Source organism: Vombatus ursinus, unplaced genomic scaffold, assembly GCF_900497805.2.
Source record: "Vombatus ursinus unplaced genomic scaffold, bare-nosed wombat genome assembly UNPS02014779.1, whole genome shotgun sequence".
In the NCBI taxonomy this organism is placed as follows: domain Eukaryota; kingdom Metazoa; phylum Chordata; class Mammalia; order Diprotodontia; family Vombatidae; genus Vombatus; species Vombatus ursinus.
The window spans coordinates 20,270,365-20,281,395 of record NW_020954557.1 but is presented as its reverse complement, the minus strand read 5'-3'; the positions used below and the strand labels follow the sequence as shown (position 1 = coordinate 20,281,395).

The window sequence follows — 11,031 nt, the reverse complement described above, 5'->3', positions numbered from 1 at the left end:
ATGGTTTAAAATTTTTTTGTTTGTTTCTGGAGGCGGAAGGTCAATTTTTTATATTCTCAGGATTGATTTCCTTGGAGAGGAAGCCAGACAAAAAATTTGTCCTTGAAGACAATATTGAAAGCCAATGGGTGTCTGGGGATGGCCGTTCTTTCCATATTTCTGTAAGTAAGTCATGAGTTTTGTTTAACTAGAATTTTAATCAACCTATGTCAACATGATTGCTTGGGAAAAGGTTTGTTTCTGATGACACTAGGATATAATAAATGGGATACTTTCCTTTGTTCTTTGGATAATAAATTCCCAGTTCTATACCCAGAATAAATGCTGGAAATATACTAAATAGAAGAACATTAAAGGTAACTTATGCACTTTACTGGTCATAAAATGGTCTGCTTATTCAAAATAACTAATGCTCTGGGAGAATTGTGTGTATTATATTTTTAAAAGGTGATGATGACAGAGGCCATAGAGCTCTGAAGAACAAACTAGGAGAATGAATGCTGATCACCTAATATAACCTTACACTTGGGAGCTCAAGGATGACAACACATACATTAGAACTGAGCTGTCTGGCAACAGTATAAGAAACCTGTATACATCAAAGCATAATTCACTGGGATGAACTTGTCATTGATTTTGCACCTCTCTTCTAGTTCTTCCCTCTTTGAGTTCTTTATAAACAAAGACTAAGACCTTTCCCTTTTCCGCAATAGGCATAGTTCAGTAATGACAGCTCTCCTGAAGAGTGGCACAACAACCTGAATAACCTCTCAGTTAAGTTCCTTTTGCCTGAATTCACTAAAAGGCAGGGGTTAGTGTATTCATTGAAGGGAAGCACCAAGGGAAGACAGTCTTGACAAGGTTGGGGTGCAAAGGAACCCCAAACAAAACTAAGAATGGAGAATTGAGAGTTTCACAGGAGTCTATTTTGTTAAATGCCATCTGCATCACAATTTAACTCAAGATACCTTTGATTTTTCTTTTGGTTTTTGGCATCTCCACAATGCTTACTATGTAGACAGGGGTACCCAACCTCAGAAATCACTAAGTAGTCCAAAGCAGCAGTCTCAGTCCTGGATTGGAGGTAGTGGGCATTTGGCTAATTTTGTTATGATAAGAATATCAATACTCGAAAAATGATTGGGCTTAGCTCCTGCTAGTTCTATGTAGATTAGTTTAATTCCAGGAAAACAAAAAATACCCTTAAAAAGATGAGGAAAAGAAGAAAAAAAATACAACTTACGAAATCATGTGCACTGAGGCCATGGAGTAAAGGATGAACAATATGATTTCTGTTTGTATTAATGGGATTTATATTGTCACACCTCTGCACGATATCTCTGGTAGGGTAGGTTGCCTGTGCTTGGGAATATTCTAATTTGAGGGAGAACATGATATTTGCCAGATATTACCTATTAAAAGCAGAGTGCTTTCCCTGCATCCAGTGTACTTGAATTTAACCCCCTTTTTATCTTTGGTTTACTAATTTTTAAAAGTTCAGGAGAAAAGTGTTACCTGCAAGATGGCTCCAGCATATTAATTGAATGTTCACACTTCCCATGCAGGCAAAAGCCATTGTAATGTTCTGGACAAGGAATGTAGAGTCCTCTGGCACTTTCTTCTAATTTGTCAGGATTCTCTGTGAACACAGATAACAAAGAAGCCCCCTATAAATATGTTTTTAAGGTATTCTAAGATCAAGCAACATGGACTAAGAAGTAAAGCTACAGGAAAGACTTTTTAAAAGGGCAAGAATAAAACAAGCTCTTCTTACGAAAAGGTGTATACGTGGCGGGGGGAGGGGGAAGAATTGAAATAATGTTGATCCTCCCAGCTGTGTTTGGTGAAGAAGATGTGAAATTATCCAGTACTTTTCATGCTTTTATGCAATCTCCCACATCTTTAACAGCCAGTGATGTATCTATGAGTTGTCAGACAGCTTTAATTTGACTTAAAGAGACTGTACATTGATCATAAAATAACCCATGAAAAGAGCCCATTTTTCTGCCTCTCTAGAGCCCAACATAATGTCCCTAAGATTAAATTGCTTGTGATGCCTTGATACTTTCTAACTATGGGAGCTTGAAAGGCAAAAGGAGGAGGAGGCTATTCAATTGTTGTAAATAAATGTTTCTCAAACTAAATGAAAATTTCAATAAACGATTCTCTCAACCTTATGCATCAAGTGAGTTGCTTTAGGGATTGCTAGAATCCCTGCATTTTTTTTTTTTACTAAAAACAAAGATGAATCTTCAAGATTTATTTAAATAGCACTCATATTGGCATTTGCATGGCATATGGTGAAGGCTAATATTAAATATATTTTAATGTTTTTAGTTTGGCACACATATAAATTGCTGTGTCAAATATAAACTTATGAGAAAGAAAAAATAGTCTGATCTAAAATGACCCATCTAAAGTATATGCTACTGCTTTTTATTAAAAACACTCCAGTAACTCTGAAATGGATGTAATGGAACAATGATGAGTTTTGTTTGGTCACTCTTACTTTTGTAGAGATTTGGAACTTTATTTCCCCCTCTCGAGTGCTGATTCTGTAACAATAAGGTTTCACCTTCACTGACATTGCTAAATACCTCACACAGTGAGAGTTTAGTGTAATAAATCTGGAATACCGCATTCCTGAAGACCAAGCCCAACACATTAGAGAACCATATCTTTTCTCCATCTCAACAAAGGACCTCTGTCCTATCTCATAATTGACAAACTGGCCAGCAGTGATTAGGAGATAGAATAAATTACTGTATTTCTAAAATAAATGATTTCCACACATAGGGTTATAATTTTTCTACAGTGTGTACATGTAATTTCCATTAGCATTAATGAGAGAGGAGCACATTCATCAAAGGAGGGAAGATGCCTCCCTCAGTCAGTGATTCGGGTGAACCGAACATTACTTGTGCTTAAGAGGATGTATGCGACATCTAGACATTTTAATGTCTAAGTACCATCTGCAATATTTTTATGCCCATTTTGTAAAGCATTAAGCTGTTAATTACACTTGGTAAATATATTCAGTGCTTTCTTGTATAGGGAATTTTGTGTACACATAGTAGTACGTGTACTGTGGTGGGTGAATTTCCAACACTCAGACCTGAATATGTGCCTTTGTTAAATTTAATACAAATATATTTATCTTGGAGAAGCTTTTCAGTGTGTGTGTGTGTGTGTGTGTGTGTGTCTGTGTGTGTGTGCATGTGCATGCATGTGTGTGTGTATATGTATGTATGCTGAAGGATGTACTCATATCAGTGAAATATTGGATCCATCAGAGTATAAAATACCAGCGACCTAGAAAATAGGCAATACTAATAATGTAATGAAAAAAGCACTTTGCCCTAATGGAGAATAGCAATGCAATGTGAAGTTCCAAGTCATTCCCATTAGGCATGTATCCAAACTTCTGTTTTACAGTGAAGAACATAGAAACTGCTAGAAATTAGATATTGGGACATTTGGCAAATGAATGAGGCTCAAGTAAAAAAAATAAATATAAATATACATGCACACAAACATACATGCTTCCAACCCCCACCACCCCATCCCCTCTGCCCTAGTCCTTGGCATGGGTATAGGTAGAAAGAATACAAGAATATCAATGGAAATTGCTATTTGAAGTGAAAGTTACAGAGAAAGAAAAAATTAAGTTTCTATGTTCTCCTGCCTCATTCTGTCCCTTTAGGATGGACTCAAATGTTTCTTCATTGGTCTCTTCTTTTGCTTTTTGATCTACTTGTGAGCTCTATGATGTTGCAGCTGCCTATAGCAAATTGGAGCAGTACATGACAAGCTAATCTGTTGGAATAATACCCAATGAATTAAGAAGGTAGGTATTAACCTAGGGTCACTGAACTTAATTTTTTTTTTGAAAATTAGAATATTTTAAAAATATTTTGATAATTGTTATATTTTGTAATCTATTTATTATTGTTGCCTAATGTAATCTATTTATGTAATTTATTTCATACATTTCAAAACATTATTCTGAGAATGGGCCCTGGGCTTCACCAGACTGCCAAAGGAGCTCATAACACAAAATAAGTTAAGAACCCAAAACCACTGACATGCCAGGACCACCCTGGAAAGGCTCATACCCATGAACCTCCTAATGAGCAGGCTGAAGTTGGCTGTCAGCTTATTGCTGCACAGTCAGTGGTCACAATGGTCCAACTGTGCACAAGCTGTGGAAGAGAAGCTTTAGCACTGGGGCCATGTCTGCCCCATGGCTGAAGTAATGAACCAGCAATGATTCTCACTTGGATCTTCCCTTACAAGATATCATTTACCATTTCCACTCAATGTGGGGGTAACCATTCAGTGCTTTCACACACCTGCAGATATAGGACTTTTTAAAATAACATTTCAAGTCTTACAATATGATTTCAGTCTTCTTATTCTTCAAACATATATAATTAGTGCTTTTCCCCCCTTGCATTTGGCATTTGCCAAAAATTTCAATTTTTTTTTTTAGCACAAAGATGTATAGCTCAAAAGCCAATTTTTTAGGCTATTTTCAGCTTTAACTCTTTTCCTATACCATGGTTTTTCAGGGTGTTTTTCATTTCTTATCCTTTCCCCACATTAGAACTGAATAAGAAACATATTATGAGAGAGAATGTCATAGTGTGGCCATAGCTGAATGCTTTTATGGGGTCCAGCATCCCTCCTGGTTCACCACATGGAAGAAGAAAATCTCTTCAGAACAGCTGTTAATCAACTGAGCTCAGGCAAATGGATTTGGTAGCACTCTGAATTGTGGATTATAGGGTAATTTCCAACAAAAAAATAGAAAAAATGAGTATAAACATGACAAGTTAGATAATGAAGAATGCCTATCTTTGTAGTGATATTGAGAGTAGGCCAACTAAACAACTAAGCATTGGTTGAAACCTTAAATATTGCCACTTTGAGAGAAAAGTTTTAGAAACAAGATCATGTTATAATGCTAACTTACAAACAGGATAAGTGTATATGAGCCAGGAAGAACAATTAGAAGGCTATGGCAATAGTCTAGGGGAGAGGTGATGAGAGGCTGGACCATGGCACTGTTTTCTGAGTGAAGAACACAGAGTTGTGTCCAAGAGGTAGCAATGATAAGATTTAGTACCTTTTAGCTATGTGGAGTAAATGAGAATGAGGAGTTAAAGATGACACCAATGTTGTGAAATTGAGACGGGAAGAGTGATGGCACCCTCAATAAAAATAAGGAAATTGAGAAGAACATTGGTTTGGGGGATAAAGATAATAAATTCTGTTTTTCACATAAAGTGTTTGAGTAGTCTATGGGATATCTAGTGCAGGATGTTCAACAGACAGTTGGTGATGTGTGAATGGAGCTCTGGAGCTAGAAAGGAGCTGGTAATCATCAGTACAAAGATAATAATTAAATCCATGGAAGCTGACAACATTACCAAGTGAAAGAGTATAGAGGTAAAAGAGTACACTGGAATACTCTGCACAAAGATTGCTATAATCCCCAGAATTGTTTACATTCTCTAGTACAAAGATTGCTCTGGTGGAGGCCCTTCCCTCCAAGTCCTATCTTGGCCTGCTGCTTCTAGTTACCCAGAGTGGAGTGGGAGGATGTGTATGGAAGCAGCATTTCTCTTTTTCTTTCTCTCTCCTTCTTCCTGCTTTTTCTTATCACTATAGCATGTTGTTCCAGCCCTTAGGTTTTTTTTTAGGCCAGGATGGAACAAGTCTTCCAATATTTTTATACCCTGAAAGATGGAAAAATAAAAACAGAAATCCTGAGTTTTTTTTCTTCTCTCTTGGCTGTCACCACTCTCTCCCTGTACGTCTTTTCTCTTATGCCTTCCTCAGGCTCTCCTAGGTATCAGCCCTATTTTTTACTGTGCCTATCACTTGGCTTAGACACACTGTTTTTCCCCACATCACTCAAATGGAAAAGAGAGCAGGAAGGAGCAAGTGTTCTAGTATAGGCAAAAGGTATGTTCTTACTGTTGTTTTTTTTTTTATTTTTAGCTCCAATTAGGTTAATGTTCCAACTTTCTCTATTTCTTATTTCCAATGAACAGAAAAGCCAAATTGTCTAGTTTTAGGTGATATTTAGATAAGATGGACATATCTCACATTTAAAGACAGTACAGGAAAATTTCATTGTTGAACCACATTTAACCACTTTGTTATATGTCCACTATATATATATATATATATAATATATGTATATATATACACACACATGTTCAACTGCCTGTGAGTACTTAACTTGGTCCTCCTATTCTTGCCAGAGATTTCCTGGGGCTTGAAAAGATTGAAGCGTGATACATTTGTAGGGTGGGGCTCTAATACTGGAAAGTTTTGTGGCATATACATAATTAAGTTAGGAATATGACTAGGTGGTGACCTTGCCTCCCAGGCTTCACTTTTGTTCCTGTACCTTTGCTCTCTTATTCCTTTGCATGAAAGACAAAAAGAATCTGGCAAAGAGGAGTGGATTTGTAGTTAAGGGATTTAAATCCTTCCTTTACTACTTGCTACCTGTATGATAAGCTAGTCATTGGACTTCAGTTCCACATCTATGCAAGAGAGGGGTGGGGTCAGAAAGAGTCAGACAGAACTTAAAATGACTGAACAACAACAAGCTGAGAGATAACTTCTCAGGTCCGAAGAACTCAGTCTGTCATCTAAATGTATTAAACCTGGGGTATCAGGACTCAGACCCAGAGAGCTCTTGTTACTTTGGTGAAAGGACAATAAATAAACTGATATTGATTAATTTAAAAAATAGTACATTGAACTAGAAATGCAAGGACTTTCTAACTCCTTCTCAGATAGATTCTAAATAAACTCTGAGGCCTGTCCTTATGACAATGTCTCTTATTAGAGGAAAATTAACTAGGGGTATGTGGTGTGGGGACTCTAGTGAGCTGTAGTAAGATGTCCTGACTCTAAGTTAAAGGAAAGATGGCAGATTACACTTTTTCTCTTATGAGAAAGGTGGTACTGTAGAAAAGGATTTTACCTTAGGTCAGAAGGCCTACAACCTAATTCTCAATAAAGCCATGGCTGACAATGAGCAGTTGTGACCAGGAGAATATTAGAGCATTATCAAGCAGTGGCCCTATGAGGCCAGCAGCGGGTAATGACCAGCAGAGACTGTCCATCACACTTATATGCTTGGCAAAGACTGCAGGCCTGACCGAGACTATCATGCCTGGGAAAGACTGAATGCTGCATGAAACCAGTGGGAGCAACATGATGACGTGCTCAGAAGAAATCAGTGACCCTGTATCATCGGACTTAGGAATTAATCCTCCCCGTTTGTTCCCTGGTCACATCTCTTCCCCATGTGTGTTCTGTAGGTGTGTCCACTATTCCCACTGACGGTTTGTTTATTTGTGGGATAGTGTGCCCCAACTAAAGGGAGGGGATGGATGTTGCCACTTTTCTTACTATGCTTTTTGATTAAATATCTCTGCTTTGAGTTAAGTGTGTCCTCTAAATAAGTATTAACAATAGACACATTATTGGTCAGCTGTGACCTACGATTTTGAGCAGAGGTAGATCTACATAATACCTTGACACTAAGCTAGATGTCTGTAAGGAGCTATATGAGACCTGGAGAAAGATGTTTGCAGGATGCCACACTATTATGTATAAAATTTGATTAAATAGAAATAAAGAAAGACAAGTGATCTTGCTTCCTATTATATTTTTACATCAAGACATGGTTAGAAATTAGTCACGAAATTTTGAAGCAAAGATGAGATTATTTCAAGTATTGATTAGAGTTGGTTCCAAAGAATTTTATTTGCTACTTCCAAAGATTTTATTTGCTTATCTTATCAAGTACAAACCTGTAATGTGGCAGGAAAAAAAAAGTTATTTCTAGTTTGAATACCCATTCTAGTTGTTTCAAAAACAGAAAAGCATTTCCATAGAACCAGTTCCGCCTGGAATGCAGTCTGAATTCATGCCATTTAACAAATGCCATACTCTTCTCTCCTATTGTCATAGTTTCTTCGTGGCAGAAATGAGAACATGGGATGTCTCTAGGTCCTCTCTCTCTCTTTATAATAGCCACTGGGACTGAGGCCGAAAAAAAATAACGTTGGCTAAAAGTTATCAGCTTTTACTATGGATTTGGAGGAATGTAAGGACATGTTCCATATCCAAGTTCAGTAGAACATGATGACCCAGTTAAACATTTCTAGCTACTTTAATCTATGTTAAATTGACCAAAGGTTTGATTTCAGAAAAGAACATTTCAAATAAGAGGCCAAGCCTATCAAATCTGGCATTTGGTTGGGATAACTGGAAACTTCTGATTTTTCAAAAGAACAAGGTAGCTAATGCATCTTGAGCATTGCTAATTAAACTAGGGCAGGGATAGGGGGTGAAAGAAATTCTTCCTTATCCCTCTAGCTATCAGCTCCAGCCATAAAATGTGAGATTTGATTACCCTTATCCCTGCTTGCATGACTATAAATGTTATTATTAGTCATAAAATTAAAATAAAGTGAAAGAAATCTAATTCTCATGTTTCTACACTCCCTGAGAAGCCCTTAATGGTATTATTCAAGAATTGTTTCAATTTAAATTGGAAAAAGCACTAGCATCTGAAATATACATAATAATTTCAGTACTAGAATGATTGTAATGGAACAATACTGGCTGATTATTTGCATGGGTTTTTATTATCTCAGTTTCTAGTGGTAATACATTTGCATAGATAAGAGCTAATGCATCAGTAAAATCTTGATGCAGAAAAACTTGTTCACAGCATTTTAACTTATATCCACTTATAAAGATAATCTAACAAGATCTGGCCCAAGGTAGGTGTAGGTACATCCAGTTAGAAATTTTGGACCACCTAGCACAAATTTCAGCAAGGTCCCTTCACCTATTAACTACAAAATAACCCCTCTACCAAGCACAAACATATGGCAACAGGAGGAGTAGGGAATTAACAACAAGGTACAGAAAGGAGGAAGAGGCAGGTAACAGTGGCCCTATCCTTTCATAAAGACTAGCATCTTCTTTTTTGCCTTCTGCATTTACCCCCTGGAGGCCAAACCTTAATTCAAGAAAGCAATTTCTGAAAACTGAACCAGTTCTGTTTAAGAAGGCTTTCTATGGAAATGACATGTTTCCTGGAGCATTAGATGTCTCAAATGACAATCCATAAATATTCGACTAAATTTGAATTGGTTCTACTTACTGATGGCCTCTGGGAACCCAAGCCCTGTTCTATTGGCACTAGTTACATAGACCACTAATTAAAAATTTCCCCTTTCCTTCTCTACTCCTTTTCATCCCCAAATTGCTCCACAAATATGCAATCTGGTATAAAATGGTGACAAGAAACCATTTTGTACCAGAGAGATTTCATCTCCATTCATCTTGCATTGAATAAGATCTACCTTCTATGTGTTGCCCTGTGGAGGAAAGAAATTTCCTGCCAAGGTGTTTCCATTGTGGCTAATCTAGATGCCCTATCTTAGTGGGTGTCTGTTCTTCATTCATGCAGCAAACATTTATTGAGTCATAGATCAATGACAACCAAAATGCCTTAAGAAAGAAGTAAGAAGACCAGGTGCTAGCTTGTTTCTGTTGCTTTTTCAGTAGTAAAAGCTATTTGACCTAAACTCATTTTTTTTCATCCTGTTTCTTATGGTCATGGAAGTAGAAAAGATCAATGAATCACGTATTTAGAACTAGAAAGGACCTGAAGGGTCACCTACTCCATTACCTTGACTCTAGAGATGAGGAATAAAGAGGGATGAAACTATTTGCTCTAAGTCATACACTTAGTAAGTGTCAGAGCCAGGTTTCAACTCTAGGTCCTGGGACTATGAGTATTCTTGGCACTGTGCCATACTTCTGGACATAACTGGGGGGCTCTAGCTTGGACCATTTTAGTTGGAGAGAAGGGGCTAGTTTTTGAATTTTTTCTTAGATCCCTAGGATCTGGTCTAGTGCCTTGGCCATACCAGATGTTTAATAGATAGCTTGTTGAATTTAATTGTACATTTCTCTAAATATAGGAGAAACAAAGGTGGAAAACAAAGTTGAAAGGCAATATGAGCTTCTACATGCCAATGGGGGAGAATGCTAATTCATCACCTATCCAGGTATTTGCTTGCCAAGCAAGGAGAAGGCTTCTCATGGTAGCTGTTTGATCTCCATAATTTAATTATGCTTGTGGTTTACTCCTCCTTGCCTATTATTTGTCTTTTACTAGTCCTAGAAACCAATTATTTGTCATTATTTCCTCCACTGTTAATGTCACCCAGATAGGAGAGTTCCTCTGAACGATAACTGGAGTTTTCAACTAGAAGAACCAAAACTACTTCTTATGGGGTGGGGTCTCCTACTCAATCAATGAGCATTTATTAAGTGCCTACTGTATACCAGATATTGTGCCAGGTGCTGGGGATACAAAGACAAACAATGAAATAGTCCCTGTTGTCAGGGAGTTTATATTCTATTGATTACTTTCATCCTAAGTTCTGGGTAATGATGGGAAGGTAGAAAGGAGAAAGACAAGGGGAGAGAGTATGGTGAAGAGCTACTTTGAGATGGAAGGGCAGCAGGTGTCAGCAGGACAGGGAGAATAGGATGGCCAAAGTGCAGAGCAGATGAGACTGCCGGCTCCTGGCATGGATCCTTTTATCATTCTGCAGTGTAAGGCTATAGGTAATCTGGTGCTCTGAAAGTAACTGTGTCACCATTTCTAGCATTTCAAAGTGACATTTAGCTAGGATGCTTAAGGAGAAGGAATGGGATTACTATTGCTGATGGAACTCTTAATGTCTAGGGTTACTTCAAACATATCCTGGAAGAAAGGGTTTTTAACTTGGGGTCCAAAGAATTCCAGAGACTCCATGAATAAATTTCAGGGGGTCTGTGAACTTGGATGAAAAAAAAACAACACAGTTTTATTTCCACTAATCTCTAACCAAAGCTTAGCATCACCTCTGATTATAAATGTAGACAACAAACATTCTGAGAAGGGCTTCGCAAGATTGCCGTTACACACACACA

The 11,031-nt window shown here is 37.5% G+C and overlaps 1 protein-coding gene across 1 annotated transcript in view; it reads right to left on the bottom strand.

Annotated features, from left to right (window-relative positions):
- Positions 1-11,031, bottom strand: part of TMEFF2 (transmembrane protein with EGF like and two follistatin like domains 2) — a 295,383-nt gene that overhangs the window by 10,924 nt on the left and 273,428 nt on the right. Inside the window, exon 8 of the mRNA XM_027866114.1 lies at positions 1,516-1,639. Within this exon, the coding sequence (XP_027721915.1) occupies positions 1,516-1,639 (124 nt within the window). The remainder of the gene's footprint in view (positions 1-1,515; positions 1,640-11,031) is intronic.